Source organism: Prionailurus bengalensis, chromosome A1, assembly GCF_016509475.1.
Source record: "Prionailurus bengalensis isolate Pbe53 chromosome A1, Fcat_Pben_1.1_paternal_pri, whole genome shotgun sequence".
Taxonomy (NCBI): Eukaryota; Metazoa; Chordata; class Mammalia; order Carnivora; family Felidae; genus Prionailurus; species Prionailurus bengalensis.
In genome coordinates this window covers 173,968,641-173,988,184 of record NC_057343.1, presented here as the reverse complement: position 1 = coordinate 173,988,184, position 19,544 = coordinate 173,968,641, and the positions used below count along the sequence as shown (strand labels likewise).

The 19,544-nt window shown below is 56.3% G+C and overlaps 1 protein-coding gene across 4 annotated transcripts; it reads right to left on the bottom strand.

Annotated features, from left to right (window-relative positions):
• Positions 1-165: 165 nt before the first annotated feature.
• Positions 166-15,272, bottom strand: DBN1 (drebrin 1). Of its 4 annotated transcripts, XM_043591494.1 has the most exons (15): positions 14,976-15,271; positions 10,199-10,254; positions 9,473-9,585; positions 9,240-9,314; positions 8,993-9,139; positions 8,777-8,854; positions 8,351-8,502; positions 8,203-8,266; positions 4,396-4,455; positions 4,186-4,309; positions 3,257-3,394; positions 2,755-2,919; positions 1,647-2,326; positions 1,279-1,381; positions 166-1,054 (listed from the first exon to the last, which is right to left on the bottom strand). In XM_043591494.1, the coding sequence occupies exons 1-15, from the start codon at positions 15,059-15,061 to the stop codon at positions 984-986; spliced, it is 2,112 nt and encodes a 703-aa protein (XP_043447429.1). In that variant the 5' UTR covers positions 15,062-15,271; the 3' UTR covers positions 166-983. The 4 variants fall into 4 exon arrangements, with proteins under 4 accessions (XP_043447429.1, XP_043447598.1, XP_043447677.1 ...); XM_043591663.1 differs by lacking the exon at positions 3,257-3,394; XM_043591742.1 differs by lacking the exons at positions 2,755-2,919; positions 3,257-3,394 and having other exon boundaries at positions 14,976-15,272.
• Between the last annotated feature and the right edge of the window lie 4,272 nt (positions 15,273-19,544).

Genomic DNA, 19,544 nt, shown 5'->3' with positions numbered 1-19,544 from the left:
ACTTCACAGGCTGATTCCCCTGGGAGCTCCAGACCCTACCTTCCCTGCCCGTGAGATCACGGTGAGGGTGCTCCCTGTGGCCTTGGAGGTGGGAAGAGTTGGGAATGGGGGTCAGGGGAGGCCGCACACCACAGATCCGCCCCTGGAGGCCCGGAGCAGCAGGCCTGAAGGGATCTGGATTTCTTTATTAACAGACATGAGCACGACCCGTTACAGAAGTTTGTGCTTTCCAAAAACAGTTACTGAACGTGAAAAAGGAACCCAAGCAAAGAGGGAGGAGTTAGGGAGGGGCCATTTAAGCCCCGGGCCCCACCGATAGATAGCCCTAACCTGATCCGCGCCTAGGGCCTCCAGCTTGGGACCTGCCCAGCAGGAGGGGGGCAGGAAAGGGCCTGGAAGCCGAGGGGCCCCAGCTGGGCCTACTTCCTTTGGGCCAGGCGGGGAGGGGTCAAGAGAAGGGCGGGGAGGGGGTCCCAGGGAGCCAGAGCCCACGAGCCATTTATTGCCATGTTTTAAAATTCGTGCAAAATATCTGAAGCCCTGGACAGAGAATACAAAGTGATATTTTTCCAAGAAACATAAAACTAGGAAAAGAGGTGGGGCATTTTCCCACCAGAGCTCCCCCGACGCCAGGCTCCCACGAAGGGCGAGGCCTCCACCCCGTCCAGCTGAGTGAGCAGGGAGGACTAAGAGCTACAATCTGGTCCGGGCGGGGAGGGGGTAGAATTTGCAACAGCGTCTCAACTACCAACGGGAGGAAAACCAGTCAACTGTACAAGTCTCCTATCAACTTTAAAAAAAAGAGAAAAGCTGTAAAAGTCAGGCCCTGTGGGTGGGGAAGCGGCCAAGTCCCGGGCCAGGGCCGGAATCCGGAGTGGGTGCCAGGCGGAGCTGCTGCGAGTGCAGGCACGGCGGGCCGTCTGGCCAGAGGCCGGCACAGGTGGGCGGCCTTGGCGAGGGCAGCCTGAGGGCGGGCGCCACCGCTAATCACCGCCCTCGAAGCCCTCCTCCTCTTCTGGTACTGGGTCTGCATCCCAGCAGGTGATGTCGATTTCTATGGTGTTGGGAAAGGAGGGAAGATAAGGAGATGGCTCAGCACATCCATGGCTGTTTCCCCAACCCCCTGGGAGCTGTGGCTGTATCCACACTTGGACGCAACACCCCCAAGTGATTGTGTGTGTGTGTGTGTGTGTGTGTGTGCGCGCGCGCGCGCGCATCTTCACACTTGAACCCAGCACCCCTACCGGAACTCCTCCCTATCACCCACCCCAGCACTACCTGGAGGTTTGTTGTAGAACACAGGAGGCGGGGCCTTTGCGCACAGCTCTTCGGATTGGGCGAACTCCTCCTCCTGTGATTGGCTGAAGTACCCCTCACTGGCCTGCAGGAGGAAAGCTCCAGGTCACTGGGCCCCACCCAGGAGGGCTAGGGCTGACCTACCAGGCCTGAGCGTTTCCCCAGCAACCAGTGATTCTATCAGTGGTTTCCAGGGAAACATATGCCTGCCTTGGGCACAAAAGCAGAGATGGCCCAAGGAGGGAGAATGAAATGGAGCCTCCCTCCAATAATATGGGTCTCAGAGAATGGAGGTACTGCCTGCTAGAACCCTGACCACCACCCCTACCACCAGGCTGTCCCTGCCCCACCTGGGTCCCCTCCTTCTGGGTGGTCTCGCCATTGGTCAGCAGGTGGGGCTCTGGCTCTGGCTCCAGCTCTGGCTCCTGATCCAGCTCCTCTAGAGCAGAGGGCAGAGTTGGGACCTGGGAGGTGGCCAGAGGCTCCCCTTCTATTTCCTCTTCTGGGTCACAGAAGGTAGCTGGCGGCTCAGGCAGCTCATCAAAATTGAGAAGGTTGGCACAGCCTTTGCCTGCCAGTGGCAGTGGCTCCTCAACCACCTCATCTAGCAGGGGTACCTCTGCCAGAGTGACCTCGGCACCTGAAGGTGGTGTAGGGACCCTAGGCTCAGCCTGGGATGTGGAGGACTCTTCCCCATTGCCAGGCCATAGGTCAATGAGGCTGGCAGCGGCAGGGGAAATGGTGTTGGCAACAGCGGTATCGGCAGTGGCAGTGTCGGTTTCAATGGCATCAGCTACCGGGATGTCAGCTGTGGTGGTGTTGGCCATGGCAGGCTCCAGAGGGGCAGCCAGGACAGCCTGCTCTGGAGATGCCATGAACATCAAGTCCTCCGTGGGGCTGCCTTGCCCCTGGGGAGGCTCTGGTGCCTGTGGGGGCTCCTCCATGGGGCCTGCCCAGGCCTGAGGGGCTGTTGCTCTGGCCTCTTTGCTGGTCTCTTCACTATCCAGGCCAGGCTCGGGCTCCTGGGTCTCTGCAATAGCACAAATGCAGGAGAGAGATGTGGTCAGCTCCCTCAGGGAAAGAAGCAGGCCTGGGACAGCCACCCTACTGTACTCTGCCTACCCCCTGACTTCCAAGACAGAAGGCTTCCACTAAGAGCTCCATACAGAGCACCTTCCAGAACACCCACTGGGCCCTGCTGCCCCTTTATCTCCTAGTGTCTTTAAACTGCTCGGCAGCCCTGGGAGGAAGGCCCCATCCGCATTCCAGTGAGAGATACTGAGATTCAGAGATAGCAGGTCTGACTGCAACACCAAGCTTCCTCCCTGCCATAGCTACTGGGAGGCCCAGTGATGGGTGGCCCAGATCCCTAAGGAGTTGTTACTATGGCCACGTGGGGTTCCCAGCCTGGGGACTGCGGAGAGGCCTGGTGCAGCTAGGGTGCAGCCCCTCATTCACCTTGAGGGGGTGGCGGAGGCAGTGGTGGAGGCTGCGAGGACGTGACCTCATCCAGAGCCCGCTCAATCTGTTCAGCGACAGGGGTAGAAGCCGTGCTGGAGTCAGATGGGCTCCGGGTGGGGATGGGGGTGGGTGCCATCCTCCGGTGGCTGTCCAGGTGGCTGCCTATGGGAACAAACCCCCAGGCTGGTCAGTAAGGGCCAAGGGAGCCAGGTGGGACCAGGATTGTCCACCTTGGGGGCCTGGCCATCACCTCCTGTCTGGAGCCTGGGTAGGGGCTAGGAGCCCCCCAGCCCTTCAGGGGCCAGACCACAGCTCCAGACCCTAGAAGCCAGGTCCCTTGGGACAAGAGCCTCTTCAGGGCCAGGGGAAAGAGGCAGGTAATACCTGCTCTGGGGACAAACACCAGAGATCAGCGGTCAGGATGGGGGAGGGCAGGGGCACTGCTGGGAAGTGGGGCCCTCCTTACCCCACCCCACTGAGGCCTGGGGCTGCTACCTACATGGGAGGGAGGAAGAGAGGTTTGGGGTGCGGTGACAGGTGATATAGGGAAAGGGAGTCCGTGGAGGGGAGGAGGAGGAAGAGGAGGAGGAGGAAGGCCCACTGTCCGATGCCTTTATGAAAGGGCAGTACGGACGACCTGCCGAGAGAGACAGACAGAGAGAGACAGAGGACAAGAGAGGGTCAGTCTCCCCCCCACCCCCATGAGGCCTTACCCGCCCCCAGGGCTGGCCCTAGAAGTCCAAACTGCCTTCCGCTAGGGCACACAATCAGCCATACTAGGCCACAGCCTCAAACCATCAGATGATTCCCACCAGCACCAGACAAGCAGAGCAATGAGCTTGCCACACAAAGCCAGACTCAAAGCAATACAGGGACAGCCTGCCCCACCCCTGGAACCCCAGCACAAGGCCAAGCACACAGCAGGGGCAAACACTCAGATCAGCAGGAGGGTGCTTTGTGGAGGGAGGTGGAAGCTGCACAGGGAGAATCCCAACGGTAAGCACTGGGTACAGGCTCCAGGCTGCTCAAACTCAGGGCCAGAGTAAGAGTCCACCGCACATGCACCCACAGCCCTTCAGGCAAGACCTAGTTCAACCCCAGGAGGGCCACTCCCAACACTCAAGGGCGGGGGGAGGGGGCGGGAGGGGCGGTTTCAGCCCATGCCAGAGCTGCCCAGATGATCTCTAGCACTACCTGTTGCTCAGCCAAGGCCAACACCAACCCCCCCCCCCCCACCTGACCCCTCTCAGTCCTGCCACCTGGGAGCCAGTGGGTGAAAGCACACTTGATGAATGGATGGCCTTGCCTTCTCCAAAGGGGTCCTTGGGCAAGGAAGGCTTCCCTTCCAAGAAAGAGTCGCAGAGAGGCTCAGGCCCAAAACCTGAGGAGAGGGGGTCAGGTGGGGGGCGGGGTTAGACCTGGGACTACCTGGTCGGTGGTTGAAGGGTGAGGGTGCATCGCAGCTGCCCGCAGAGGCCGACGCAACTCGTTCCTGCTGCTTGAAGAACTCCCGTGGGTTGTCAGGCCGCTGGGCAATAATAGCTGCTGCCTCCTAGGGGCACAAAGAAAGGGTGAGAGCCAGGCCCAGCTAAGGCAAGCCCTGCCCACCTCACTTTGTCCTGCTCCCCCAACTCTCACCTCTACCTCTGATTCTGACTTCTTCATCTGGGTCTCTTCTTCTTCATCCCGCTGGTCACCCTGAAACCAAAAAGACAGTGTCCTGGTCATCCCACTCTCCTAGGAGCTCTTGGCCTTCTTACAGGCCTCATGTTTTCTCCACAACCTGGCAGGAAGCAGCTTGGGGGCAGCACCCCTGCTCCCTTCACTACCCAGTCACACAGTCCCTTTATCTACAAGGCCCTCAGCCACCTCATCTCCAGCTCAGACAGGCCCTGGGTACCCAGCTCAGGGACTCCTGCACCATCACCCCGAGATCCAACAGGCATCCAGGGTCATTCAGGAGTGCTCCCTGCTTTGTAGCTAACTTTTCCTGGACCTCCTACCTCAGTACCTAGCCAACCACACCCCCATCACTGATGCCCGGATCTTGGCATTATGACAGGAGGCTTCTCATTAGTCCCATATCCTTGCTCTCTTCCCATAAAAAGATTTTTTCCAAAATCCAAATCAGACCATGATTTCTCCTAGCTTAACATCCCTTGGGGAGCTTCTCATGAGCCGGAGTGAGTACTAGCTGAGTATGGCCCACAGACAGCTTTTGTTTTGCCAGTATGATGTTTTTATTATTTTTTTTAATGTTTACTCATTTATTTTGAGAGAGAGAAAGTGCATGTATACACATGGGGTAGAGGCAGAGAGGGAGGGAGAGAGAGAATCCCAAGGAGGCTCCACTCTCGGTGTAGAGCCCGATATGGGGCTCCATCCACGACCTGAGCTAAAGTTAGAGGAGTCGGACACTTAACCAACTGAGTCACCCAGGCACCCCCAGTATGATGTTTTTAAAACATTAGTTGCTACCACTTAAAAATCAGGAGTATCAGACCGAAATCAGGATCTCTAGTTTCTCCTGAAATGCCAGAAGCCCTGGCAACAATGGCCCGTGTGCTCTTGGCCAGAGCTGTACTGCTGGAACCCTCACCCCAGCTTGCTGCAGACCATCCTCTACTGCACTTCACTAGCTACCTGCACTGGACAGTTTTGAGGCCGCAACCCCAGGAGTAAAGGCAGATGGGGCTCCTTGTTTATCCTACATTCCCTTTCGCTTGCCTGATCTAGCCCGTCACCTCTCTCACACTCTCCTCCCGCCGTGACTCACCCACACTACCTGTAAGATGAAACACAAAGTCCTCAGCACAATGTAGTCACAGTTCCTGGAACACGCACACCATTTCCCACCTCCATGCCTTCACATGGGAGACCAATCCCTCTTGCCCCAAATGCCCAACTCCCACCCCAGGTTCAACTCTTCCTGCTTTCGGCCTCAGTTTGGCACTGCCTCCTGAACAAAAGGACCCTCGCCCATTCAGGTCATTTTTGGGTCTCCATGAGGTGTTCCAGGCATACACCACAGATGACACTATATCATAATTTTCTTTTTCTGGGATCATCACCTCTGCCCCCTGTGGGTGACACAGGCTGAGAAGTCAGATCTGTGTGTGAGCGGCCAGCACATGGTTCAGTTGGCACACATTTGCACAACTGAACTCACTACATCAAAGATTTTTAATCAATGCTGCTCCTGCTACTATTGTGGCAAATGGGGTAGGTGGGGGGAGGGGACTGATGCAGAGAGAATAAGCTGCAGGTAAGGTGGTGAAGTTACAGAGCTTCTTTGTTTTGAGCACATAATCTAAAACTTAAATTTTCCCCTCAGGATACATTAAGAAAATGGCCCTCCAAAGTACCCCTCAAGATGGATGTCACTCCAACCACAGCTTTGTGTCTTCCAGAATGAAATCTAAAGTCCTCCTCTGACCTACCTCTCTCTATTTCCATTCATATTTCCCTTGCTCCTCAGCTCACTCAGCTCCAGGCAGGGTCCTTGCCTTCCTATAAATTACATGCCACCAGCCTTTGATGATGTTCCAGCACTGGCTAGTGTAACCTCACTAGAGTCCTTTGCCAGATTCAAAAAAAGGACTAGAGGCAAGCTCATCACAAAAGCCTTAACTACCAACAACGTGCAAAACACTGAAACAAATTAGGGCTCTGGGTAGGAAAGTGAGATCAATACACTAATCATAGGGTCAAAAGCACTGCTGTGCCTGAGCAGCTTCAGATACATGGGGAGCTCCCTGGCAGCCCAGGCAAAAACGGAACTCAGTATAAGGAATGCAATTCTTAACAGAGGACAGAAAGCAGAACAGCTTAAGCAAGGAGAAAGCATTTTACGGGACTGTCTTTAAAGTCCTGCAGTTGTAGGGTCACCACACTGACCTGCTAGAGCATCCACTGTCACTGTCACATGAGCCACACTTGAAGGGCCAGACGAGACTCTAATGTAATGGTAATGGTGTTAAGACTTCTAAGACTTTGACTAAAATGCTGACAACTGGGGAAGATGAGTGATCAGGGGATTCACTCTACTACTGTTTCTACTTCTGAGTGCGTATGGTGAAATTTTCTGTCAAAATCAACTTTTTCAAAATGACCTTGCTCTGAATGGGTAAACAAAATGTGGTGTATACATACAATGGAGTATTATCAGCCTTAAAAAGGAAGACATTCTGACACATGGATGAACCTTGAAAACACTGCGAAGTGAAATAACCTAGTCACGAAAGGAAAAAATATTACATGATTCCATTCAAATGAGGTACTTCAGAGGCGTCAAATTCATACAAAGTAGAAAGGCAGTTGCCTGAGGTCTGGGGAAACAGAGAATGGGGAGTTTAATGTTTAATGCAGACAGAGTTTCAGTATGGGAAGATGAAATTTTTGAGGATAAATAGTGATGACAGTTGTACAATACGAATATATTGGCAATCTTAATGCCACTAAGCTGTACGCTTAAAAAATGGTTAAGGTGGCACATTTTATGTTACATACGTTTTGGCACAATTCAAAATAAGCGGATTCACCGATTAATTTTGAAAAAAATCTTGCCCACCTTGTTCTCCACTGTTTCGAACACCTGGCACATGGCAGGTGACAAACATTTGCTGAATGAACGATTGCAGGTGGAGCTTACTAACCACACATCATCTCCGCCCTGAGGGGCTACTGTGATTAGAGTGAACTATGACAGCCACTTAATGCCAGGGCCTCTGCAGGGCTGACCGGTCTCCTCCCTCCCAGCCTCCTGTGAGTATGACCCTGTGTCCCCGCAGCACAAATGGCCATCATAGTCCCAATCCAGATGAGTAGTACCCACCTCCCATCCTGAACTATACCATGTTCAGCCCTGAACGACTTTAGCTATTGCTGAAATACAAAATTCAATTCAAAGCAAGAAGACTCAACTCCACTATGATTTTAAAGGGTCAGGTCCCACGGCCCATCCCAATGTTTGGATGTCAGACGGCACCCTCGGAACAGGGGCTACTCTAAAGGAGATACTACAGATGCTCAGAGCACTGGCCCGGGCTCATTCATGTGGCTCTGCAGCACAACTGTGGTGGGGACCACGCTGCCAGACCCCAAAGTGCAGGAAGTGTGCCCAATCCACCCCAAGCCTTTTAGGCTCCACTGGGAGGGGTAGAGGGAGGCTGGTCAGTGAAGGTCATGGTAGATTTTCTCTTCTATTCTATAAAAGAAGCTTCTTCCAAGGAGGTTTCTTTCCACAGCCAAGGAACAGAGGCCCACATGATCAGGTGGCAGGCCTGACACACTGTGATACTCCATGTCCATGCAAAGGTACCCTGAACACCTGGAACTGTCCCCAAGCCACGGATATCCCCCCGCCCCTCCCGCGAAGCCCAGGAACACAAGGACCATTCTCACTTCCCCTCACTAGGAGACTGGGAGCCCTGGCTAAAAACTTACAAAGATAGACTGCTCTTTCAACCGCCGCTTGGCCTCCTCAGCTTCTAACGTCTGCTGTTTCCTCCTGGAACGATAAGCCAACATGCACACCTGAGGGTGGGTCCACCGAAGGCCTGGAGCATGTGGCCTGGGGTGGGGCAGGCCCGACCTGTGCTCCTCTATCTGCTGTTCCCGCTCTCGGTAGCGCCGTTCCCGCTCCTCCTGCTCCTGCCGCTCCTGCTCCATCCGCTCTTGCTCAAACCGGAGTCTCTCATCCAGAGCCTTCTTCCGCTCTTCCTCCTTCCTCAGCTCTTCCTCCTTCTGCAACCCCCCACACCAAGGCAGTGCAGGCCCTGAGCTGGGGCCCGCCTCTGCCCCTCCAGCCCATCCCCAACCCAGGATTGGGGAGGTACCAGTTCTGGGATTTATGCCCTATAGGCATAAAGCCAAAAGGGCTCCCTCTTTCAGCTGGGGTAGCAAACAAGATGGAACACATTGTTTAAGGGAGGGACCTGGGGATAGAAGCCAGAGCTATGTCTTGGGGTAGGGTCAGGGAGGGGCAGCTCAGCCTGAAAGCTGGGGCCAAGGTCCACACCTTGGCTTGCTCCCAGAACTGCTCGCGGTTAATCCGCTTCATTTCCACAGCTGCATCAGTTTTCTGATAGGTGGTGCCCTGCAAAGTCAAATGGCTTGGCATGAGTGGGGAGAATGGGCTGAGTGCTCCGGGAGCTGCCATACACAAAGGGTGAGGACCAAGGGAGGTGGGGCAGGTGCAGCCCTGGCAGGGCCAGCCTGCCCCAGGCACACTGACCACCGGCTCGGCGTTCTCATCCTCACGTAGCCGCAGTCGGTGCAGCACAGGGCTGGAGAGCCGCGCTAGCCCATTGGAGAGTCGCTGCCCGATGGCACCTGCATCTATGTCTTCCACGCTGCTGGCGTTCACAATCACGTCGACACCCTGCAGCAAGAAGTCGTGTTCAGGCAGCATGGCTCTGTCCCATCACTACCACCAGCCAGTGCAGAGACCCTGCTCCCACAAGCCCCAACCCCACTCGCACCTGGAAGAATTCAGCCACCTTAGCCACGTGGCTGGCACAAGCGCATTTGCGGGCATCAGGCACATCTTCACCAACCTGCAAAGTACCCAGGGAAGAGGAGGTCGGGAAAGGACAAGAGGGGTCAGCAGCCTGAGGCCCCGGGCTCTCTTTCCAGGGGGCTAGTGGGGCGCTCTCTGGTGGTGTCAGTGGGTGAAGTGGGGCCTTTACTCCCTTCCCAGCCCATAGCTGCATACCCAGTTGATGAGCACATATTTTGGCAGAGCAGCCTGGGAGTCCTTGACGCTGCAGAAGCCGTACATCACCTTCTGGTTCTCAAAGTGGCCGGAGAGCTCCTGCAAACCCCCATCTGGGGGAATCAGGAGGGTATCAGGACTCTCCATCTCCTGAACCCTTACCCTGCAAAGGGCCTGGAGCCCGAAGGAAAGACTCCTCTCGTGGGCTCTGCAGGCACACCCAGAGATCTGGAGGCCCCGCAGTTCCGTGCTGGTGTGAGACAGGGCCAGCAGGCAGGAGCGAGCTTTGTCTCTGAAACCCCTGGGGCCTGACTTAGGGTAGGACTGAGGAAGTGTTTGTTCTTCACACATCCCTTGTCTCACTGTTCGCACACCATCTCTTACACTGTGCTAGTGCCCGCTGAGGTAAAATTTAAAACCCCTGGGTTCCCGAGAAAGTGGAAGTGATCCGGGCCATACCTGCCAGGCCCCTTCTCTCCTAGCTGAGTGACTTTGGGCAGTCACTCTCCCTTTCTGAGACTCACTCTTCTTATAATCAAATAGCAAGCAAGGCTCCCTCCCTCCCCACCCTGGGGATCTTAGGGATGGCTGGAGGAAGGACACAGGCAGACAAGTGTGGGTCGACTGGCTGCAAGCAAGGAGATGGCTTGCAGCCAGGCGGGTGGGGAAGAAAACAACCAGAGGAGGGGGCGGAGAGGAAGGCAAAGGAATGGCTGGAATTCTTACCTCCTGATGCTGCAAGCTTGAGGTCATCTGAGCCATCCTCATATGTGTACAGAGCCCTGGGGAAAGGGAGGGGTGGCTCAGAGTACTGTCAGGGCCCAGGCTGCCAATTTTGGGTGGGGATGGCTCTGGGGAGGAGGAGGAACACAGAGGGGGCAGGCCAAGAGTAGGGATTCTGGCCCAGCACTGCCATGTCATCACGACAGCAGGGCTAGGCACCAATTCTGGCTGAAGCCCAGTGGGAGGCAGCCTGGGACCTGGGACAGGGAGGCCTGGGTCAGCCGGGGAGTAGGCAATGGGGCAGTATTCGCTGCCTGGTCGCTGGCTTTGAGGGAGCCTATGTGTCCCATGCTCAGAGCCTGGGCCCTGGCAGCCTACAACCCAGTGAGCGGGTGTGAGATGGGAGATTCCAAGGCGACGGTTCCTTGGTTACCGTTCCCTGGCTACCATGATCCTCATCCTCCATTGGCTGTCGCCAGGAACCTACCTGGCGTGTTCTTCAGTACCCACAGCCCCTCCTCCCATGGCAAGGGAGGGGGAGGAGAGAGAACCTGGTGCTCTCTTCGATGGGCATCCCTGGGTAACCATGGCAACCTGGCAATTGGCACATGACTGGCCCACCCTACCCACATTCTCCTGAACACAAAGGACCCTGGGGACATGGCTTTGGCCTCAATCTTGGCCTCTCAGAAATGGGGATGAGGTCAACGTGGCCACTCTTGTCACTCTTGCCCAGACTCAGACCCCTGGCATGTTCTCCTGGCCTTCCAGGCCCTAGGCCTCTGCCAGAGCTGAGGCCCTGGCCTCCTGGGAATGCTGGCCTTTCCTTCTGCCTTAGCTTCACCAGAAAGCTGACTGTAGCAGCCTTCTTCCTTCCCCCTCCTTAGCTTTTTCTGCCCTGGCTTTTTCTCCCCAAGTAGCAGTGGCACAGCATCCATTTCGCGCAAGGGAAGGCAGAGACGTTTCCTGAGAACCCACTGGAGCGAGGAAGAAGAGCCTTGTCCCGGAGGCTCAGGAGGTCTCAAGCTCCTTCTCCACGCTTTCCTTTCTCTACTCCCAGAACAAGTGGAGGAGGCTAGGAGCTAGAAGAAGGGGAGGCAAGGTGATGGAGAAGAGAAAGGGAGGGGGAAACAGAAAGAAAGGAGGAAGAAAGAGAAAAGAAAGGAAGTGAAGGGATGAAGAGAAAACGAAAGACAGAGGGAGCAAGGGAAGAAAGGGGGAGGGAGAGCGGGAAGAGGAAGGAGGGGGAGAGAAGGAGGGGGAGAGAAGAAGGGGGAGGGAGGGAGGGAGGAAGGAAGGAGGAGGGCCCAGGGAAGGAAGGAGGGCCTGGCCCAGTCTCAAGGGGTCAGCACAAGTCAAGATCCCTAGCCCCCTGCTTCTTGGGATCCCCCCCTCCAGAAAGGGACACAGGTGGGCTGTGGGGCTGGGAGCTCCTGGTCCAACTGTTGCCTGGGCCCCAACCCTGGCAGCTGCTTCCCAGCACAGCTGTCCCACCACCTGTCTGGCTACCCTAACCCACCACTGGGAACAAAAGGCCCTCAGAGAAGCAGGGAGAGTCTGTCTGTCTCCATTCTGCAGACCAGAAATGGAGGCAGAACTCAAAGACCCTGGCTGCCAGACACTGCTCTAGATATCACATCTCGCTGGAACAACTTGTCAGCCTCTCTGGGGGCCCTTGCTCCCTGCAAGAACACCTGCCTGCCAAGGACCCCTTCCGCCCCAACCCTTGCCTACCCACCTCTGGCCATCTTTTCCTGCTATGGCCACAGCCCTTGCCTGGCAGAAACCATGCCTAAGTTGCAGGCCTTCAACCCTGAGCTCCGCCCCACCTGTCTTTCCAGCCAGACATCCATATCCACACCAAACACTTGGGGTGTGCTGGATGGCTCCCTTATCCCAAACACAATTCTGGATATTTCCCACCCTGGAGCCTCTGCATATGTGGTTCCCTCCACAGGAAGGCCAGACTTAGTTCTCTACCCCACTGCCCACCCTTGGCTGAAATCCTTCAGGGCCCCCAGTGCCAGCTCCCAAGAAAGCCCTGCCCTAAGCTGCACCTTCCCAGAGCACTTACCACACCCCAGCAGGGACAGCAAGAGGCATCTGAACCCATCCTAGCTTTCACTAGACCTGAGCTCCTCCAACACATCAGAGGAAGCCTGGGCCTGCATGGGTGGGAGCTGGTGACACCACAAGGTATCAGGAAGGGAGGCCCAGGAATCTACCTGTCTTACCAGCTCCAACCCCTGAAGACAGACAATGCCCTAGCTGTAAGCTTTGTGAAGCTGAGCATTTGATTTGGTCAATCCACACTTATCACTCCCTGGGTTCCAAGACCAGCATAGGGCAGCAACAGTAGGTACCTGTGATACTGACACAAACTCTGAGAAACCACCTAGGCCAGAGACACTGGACTAGGGTGGGGTGGGGACTGGAGTGTAGCCACTCCCGGGAGATCCTGAGTTCAGCTGAGGTGGGGGACCAAAGGCAGGTGGACTCTTCAGGACAATCCTACTCTCAGGATGTTGCAGCTGGAAGGGTCTTGGGGGTCCCAGATATGGTGGAGTCCTGTCGCCTCTTCATCTTTTCAAAAAGACCAGAGGGGAGCAGACACTTTGTGTGTGGTCACACAGTGAGTAGTGTCACACCCAGGACAACACTTGCTCTTCCCACTACATAACCTGACTTCCTGGGCCCAGTGCCAGGGCAGTGGTCCATTTCAGAGGCTCTGCCACCTAGGAGTGAGCTCCCCCATCCCCTTCCCTCCCACTCAGAGGCAAGGGAAGTGAAGGCAGTGCCAAGCCCCTTGACCAAGACAGCAACTGTACCCAAGATGCCCTCCTCTGGCCTCCTAGTGCAGGGTCTGCCCATGAGTCTTGAGACCCCACTGTACCCCTGGCTCTGTATTGGGCCTTGGGGGAATTCATGGCCCACTCCGCAGGATATGATTCTCACACTCTTTTTACAAAATGCTATCTGGGCCCTTGGGAGTGAGCAAATGTGTGCATGTGCGAGGGTGCGTGTCTGCGTGTGTGTGTGTGTGTGTGTGTGTGTGTGTGTCCCACACACAACCCAGATGGGGGGGTGACGCATGCCAGTGATGAATAACTTGCTTTGGCCACATGGATGCTGCTGGGCGTTGGGAGCCCAGGCCTCTGCTAAGCAGGATGTGGGCCAGCAGTGGTTGTGTGGCCCTGTACTAGGCCGCCAGAGCCCAATTTCTGGGAGGTTAGGGGGGAAATGGGGTGATGGCAGACACTAACCACCAGACCGGGGGGTGAGGGGGATGTCTTAGGGTGGGCTGTGCCTCTCTGCAGACAGGGCCCATATCCCAAGGCTAACTTCTCCACCAGGCCAAGCCGGCCACTTGCCCTGAACTCCTCCCATGATCTCAGCCCCCTTGAGGCAGGGCTGGGACAATAGGTGGGCCGCCTGCCCACTTAGCCTGTGCTGGCCTCTCCTGTGACTGACCTGCAGGACATGAGAGCTTGTCTCCCGCGTCCATCCCTCCAGGCCTGGCTGCCAGCCAGTGCTGCAGTACCATGGCATGGGCGCCTGGCCATCTTGCCCCTCCTCCAGCCCCCAGGTCAGTGTCCCTACCCAACTGCCCTCCTAAGGTGAGGGTGAAGCCAGCCCAGGTGAGGTCCCTCACGCCTATCCTCTCTCTGTGCCTCAGTTTCCTGCCTGTCAGGAGAAGAACAGGCCTAGAGAACAGAATGGGTACCTGTCCCAGGAGAGAGTATTTTGGGGCAAGATGATTCCTGAATGGGGCAGTTTGCTTTCCTGCCACCCAGGGGACTCCAGAGGGAGAGCAGGTGGCCCATCCCCTCATACAGCTCAGGGGAAGACAACAGCTGGGGAAGCGGGAGAGGGTAGTTCAGCTTTCCCCCACCAGGGAGCTGAGAGTCCCTGGCCACTGGGCCATGAGGCTTAGGGGCTCAGTGGATCTACTCGCCCTCTCATCCCTCTTTGGGGGTTCCCTCCACACTTGTGCGCCTGAGGGCTTCCTCCCAGGAACCCCAGATGGCCACCTAGCCAGGCAGTTCAGTCCCCGTTGCATCTCCCAGCCCTGATGCCTAGTCCCCACAATCCCCTCTGGGTCGGGTCGGAGAGAAGAGGACTCATCTCTGCCTCCTCCACGACCCCTGAGGGGAACAGGAGTCACTGGGTGATTGCTATGTGGCAAAGAACGTCTTTCCATCACACCCCAACTCCGAGAGGCCCCCCGGTGGGCGGGGCGCCCCGGCCCCCAGCCCGCCCTGCTCCTCCCCCGCCCTAGCTTTCCTTTGTGCTGTGGCCGGGCCGGGCTGGGCAAGGCAGGCTGCGCTGGCTCCGCTAGCTCGGTCCCCGCCTCGTCCCCGCCCGGTCTTCGCCCGCTCGAAGGTGGCGAAGGTGCCCTTGGCCGCCCCGTGCACACCTGTCCCCCGGGCCCGGGGCGGAAGGGCAGAGGGCGGGGGATGGGCTACCGCAGGGCCATGCGGCCCCGGACCACACTTCTGGGACCCTGCCTCTCCCTGACCTGCGTCGGGCCACCGCTCCCACCGCGAGACTGGGGCCGCCTGTGGGAGCTCGGGCCCGGCAGTGCCCCGCCTGGCCCGGCCCGGCCCCTCCCCCGGCACGCACAAAGGCAGCCCCTCCCTGGCCCTCCCGGGCCGCTGCACCATTTCGGGGTCTCCCCCTCCCTTCCCGGCTGCCGGGCGGCGGAGCCGGGTGGAAACAAAGGCGCGGCGGCGGCGGCGCGGGGACAAAGGGGCCGGGGGGGCGGGGGCGGGGGGCTCACCAGTCGGCCGCGCTCTCCTCCCGAATCACCTCCTCGTACGCCGCCAGCAGCTCCAGGCGGTGGCCGCTGAAGCTGACGCCAGCCATGCTGCTGGCCGGACCGAGACCGAACGGACAGACGCACAGACGGACGGACGGCCAGAGGAGCAGGGAAGGAAAGAAGGAGTCGCCGCCGCTGCCGCCTCGGAGCCTCTGCAGCGTTGCGAGCCGAGCGAGCCAGCGGCCGGGGGGAGGGGAGCCGGCCGGCGGGGGGCGGGGGGCGCAGGCTCCGCCCGGCTCGCTCCCTCCGCGCGCTCGGTCCTAGCGCCGCCCTGGCCCGGCGCAGGGGGAGGCCCGCCCCCCCTTCCCGGCCTGCCCCGGGGCGCCCCCACGCCCCTCACCCACAGCCCCTGCACTCTTCGCCCGGGAGCGGGTCTGCCCTTCAGCTCTCAAGGCGCGTCCCACCCACGTCCTAAAACCTCGCCTACAGTGTTCCCAACGTAGGCGCTCACCCACTTCTCTAGCCCTTTACCCAGCCGAGACCCTACCTCACCACACTTACCGTATGCAACCACTACCCAGGCCCAGCTTCACCCCTCTTCTTTCCAGCTCCTTGTCCCAGTTCCAAACCCACTTCATTCCATTCGGGCCCAGCCCCACTCAGCCCCACTCCGTGCTTCATTTCTCTTCGTCCCAGCCTCACCGTCATCCCAAACCAGTTTAAACCCATTTCTGTCCCAACCCCCTAACCCAACCCAATTGGACCAGCCACCCTGGCCCATCTGCAGCTCATCCCCACCTCCGAAGGGCCCATTCCTAGTCCATCCCCATCACTATCCACTGTCACTTGTGTCTCCACCCCAAATCCAATTTCTTTCCCTGCCTACTCCCACCCCATACTCAGCCCACACCTCCAAACATTCACAGTCAGCCATCGCTAGCAGCACCTTACTCAGTCCAGCCTACCCTATTCCCATTGGGATCTCAGTTCCTAACCACACCCCTCCATCCCTGCTTCCTTGACCATGCCCAGCCCCAACCCAGCTCATTACCCCAGCATTCTGAACTTCTTCCCCATCCCTGCTCCACCTCTATTCTGAGCACCCCTCCCTTACTTGCTGCCTCCAAATAGGGCCAGCCTAGGAATTCCTTTGCCTTCTCTCCCGAGCCTCAGGCCTCTCAGAGGAATCCCAAATAGAGTTCCGGAAGCAGGGAAGCAGCGTCTAACCCCAGACTCCCAGGGCAGGGCTCCTCCAAGGACACTCCAGGGCCAGTCCCCCTGGCACCTTTGTTTCCCAGAGCTCTGAGCACAGAAGTCCCCTGTGTGGGGGTGAGCACCATTGCCAGGGCCTCCTGGAACATCTCCACTCCTTGCTGAGGTGAGACCCTGAAACCCTCCTCGGCTCTAAGAAGCCTTTTCCATCTCCTACAAAGCCTCCCACCCCCATCTTCTGCGGGAAGGTGACAGAAACAAGCCAACTTTACTTGGTCCAGTCCAGGAAGTAGAGAGGTGGTCCCCAGCTGGGCCTCTGAGTTCTGAGTTGGGCAATTATTCTGAGAAGGAGAACAGTTTGAGTGGATCAGCAGTGAATCCTGGTACTTTGGAGTAGGAATAAAACCCCAAACATTTCACAGACACCTGCCTGGGGAACTCTGCACCTACTATGCCCATGGACCCCTGGCCCTGGCAGTTTCTCCATAGCCCCCACTTGGAACAAGGCCCAGGCAGAGTCCCTGGGATTCTAGGGAGTCCCTGGGATTCCTCTAGGGAGGAGACCACAGCAGGGCTGAAGGATGCCTGGGAAGGGTAGGTAGAGGGATCTCAGGCCTCATGCCCCTCCTGCTTCCTTTGACATGTCCTAGCCCAGGACTCCCCACCACTTCCTCATCACCAGCCTCCTGCTCAGTCAGTTTCACATGCAAAAAACAGAAGTCCAATGAGCATGCTCTCCCTTCCTCAAATTCCTGCCTCCCCCCAGCCACCTACAAACTCTCTCCAGCCACCCCATTCTCACCTCTTTGCCATCCTTATTTTTAAATAAACTTTTAATTTTAGAACAGTTTTAAATTTACAGAGAAATTACAAAGATAGTACAGAGTCCTCACATGTCCCATGCCCCGTTTTCTCTATTTTCAGGAGAAAAAGAGGGTTCCCTGCTTACATGCCCTGGAGCCCACTCTTTCTGATCTTCTCACCCTTCATCCCTCTGCATCATCATCATCATCGTATAATTTGTATATCTGCAGTCTGTCTCCTCCTGCTCCTGTTGTCCCTGGTATCATTCCAGCCAAGGTCACTAGTGACCCTTAAGTTGCCCAAATTCAGTGGCACCATTGTCATCTTCAGTTTTCTTGACCAGTGAGAGGAAGGTCACACTGATCACTCTCTCCTCTGTGCATCTGCCTTCCTTCAGCCACCTGCTGCCCCTGAAATGAACCCAGAAGCCCACCTGGTGGCTGGGTGGGTGCTGAGTGCCTCCTTGGAGGTCCTGCCACCAGGCTTTCCTGTCTACCACTCCCAGCACTGATCACCCTTCAGGTCACTAACATATCAGGTCTCTCCCATCCTCAAAGCACAAGCTCCCCTCCACACTGGTAGGCTAGTCCAGTGGCTTCTGGGTCCCCAGAGTAGAAAAAACAAAAAAGAGGGAGGATTCAGATCCAGAAGCTGGCCGCTTGCTGTGTGACCTTGGCTAAAAGGCTTCCCCTCTCTGAGTTTCCTCTTTGATGAGGTGTAAGGATAAAATGTGACTAGATGGAGACTTGAAGGTGAGAAACCCCTTCCTTTCTCCTTGAAGCTTGCTGTTCCCCATGCCCATCTTTCTGTTCTGTGCTTCTCTCTCTCTCTCTCTCTCTCTCTCTCTCTCTCTCTCTCCCTCTCTCTCTCTCCCTCTCTTTTTTTTAAAAAATTTTTTGCATGTTTATTTATTATTGAGAGACAGACAGAGCATGAGTGGGGGAGGGGCAGAGAGAGATGGAGACAGAATCCGGAGCAGGCTCCAGGCTGTCAGCACGGAGCCAGATGCAGGGCTTGAACCCACAAACTGTGAGATCATGACCTGAGCCAAAGTCGGATGCTTAACTGCCTGAGCCACCCAGGCGCCCCAGGGTTCTGTGCTTCTCAGCATCTCTCAGGGAAGGTTTTAAGGCTGATATGTTGGCCTCAGGACTTTTTCAGCATCAGCTGGTAGAGTCTTCTCTGTCCTTATCCTGCCTCTGCCAGGTTCCAACCAAGCAAAACTTCAAGAGTGCCTGTCATCATTACAGTGCTTACAGCATTTCCCAGGCATCTGCCCCTAGGGGGTGGGAGTGCTCAGCCACTTCACCACATTAGCTCTGCTCCTGATAAGTCCATTGCTGTCACCGCACAGACTTTGCTAACCATGTGTCCTTAGACTCATTGCTGGACCTTTCTTGTCTCATTCATCTTCACGTATAAAATGGGGATGATCATGATGGTACCTACTCACAGGGTCTGTTTGAAGATTTTTAAAACATTTCTAGAGGGTTGCCTGGGTGGCTCAGTTGATTGAGCATCCAACTCTTGATTTCAGCTCAGGTCATGATCCCAGGATCATGGGATTGAGCCCTGCATCAGACTCCGAGTTGAGTGCTGAGCGTGGAGCCTGCTCAAGATTCTCTCTCTCTCCCTCTCTCTCTGCCTCTCCCCCCTGCTTGTGTGCACTCTGTCTCTCAAATTAAAAAAGTAATAAAGTTCTTAAAAAAAATAAAGATAAAAAAGTATCTAGAAAGTGCATAAAATGACAACTGCATACAGTAGGTGCTATTGATGTGTCAGCTGTTATTACTGTTTTACAGATGGGAAAACTGAGGCTCAGTGAGGGGCAGTGACTTGCCCAGAGGCATGCAGCTAGTGAGGAACAAAGCCTGGATGGGAACCCAGGTCTGTCCCATGTCACTTCACAACCATATGCTCTCCCTGCTTCCCCTCCTGTCACCCCCATTTCCAGGGGTGTGGCCTGGCTAGAATTCGGTCAGAAGTAGTTCTTGAGGCTATAGCTGTGGAGACTAGGGTGAGAGTCAGGGGGCCGGGGTTCTGGGTGTGGAGGGGAGGAAGTGTGCCCAGTGCCATCCCTATCCCTGTTTTCTGGCTGCTTTTCCACTACAGGCTCCAGAGGGGAGCATGGAGTCCACACTGGTGGTCAGCTGCAGGGACTGCTTCAGGGATGGACATGTTTCCCAAGTCGGTCCAATGGGTGTTAGCTCTGAACCTATTGCTGGAACGGTTAAGAAAGCTTCCACCTGGGCTACTGAGCTGGCAGGATGTGGGCCTGGGGCTGGTTGAGGGGCATCTTTGCCAATAATGGGGAGAGCCACCTGACAATACAGCCAGCATGAGGAAAACAGAGCTGAGACATGACGAGTAAGCAAGAAAGCAAGCTCAGAGAGACTCCCACTGCCATTAACTTTTCTAGTTAAATGAGCCAAATTATTCCTGTTTTAGCTTAAACTCGTTTGAATGGCAGGAGTCCCTCCTAATCTACCCAAGTAGTAGTCACTTTTGTCAGTGACAGGGAAATGGGTGAAAGCTGAGTTGGCCTTTTAGTGCCCCACCCCGCCCCAGCCCTGA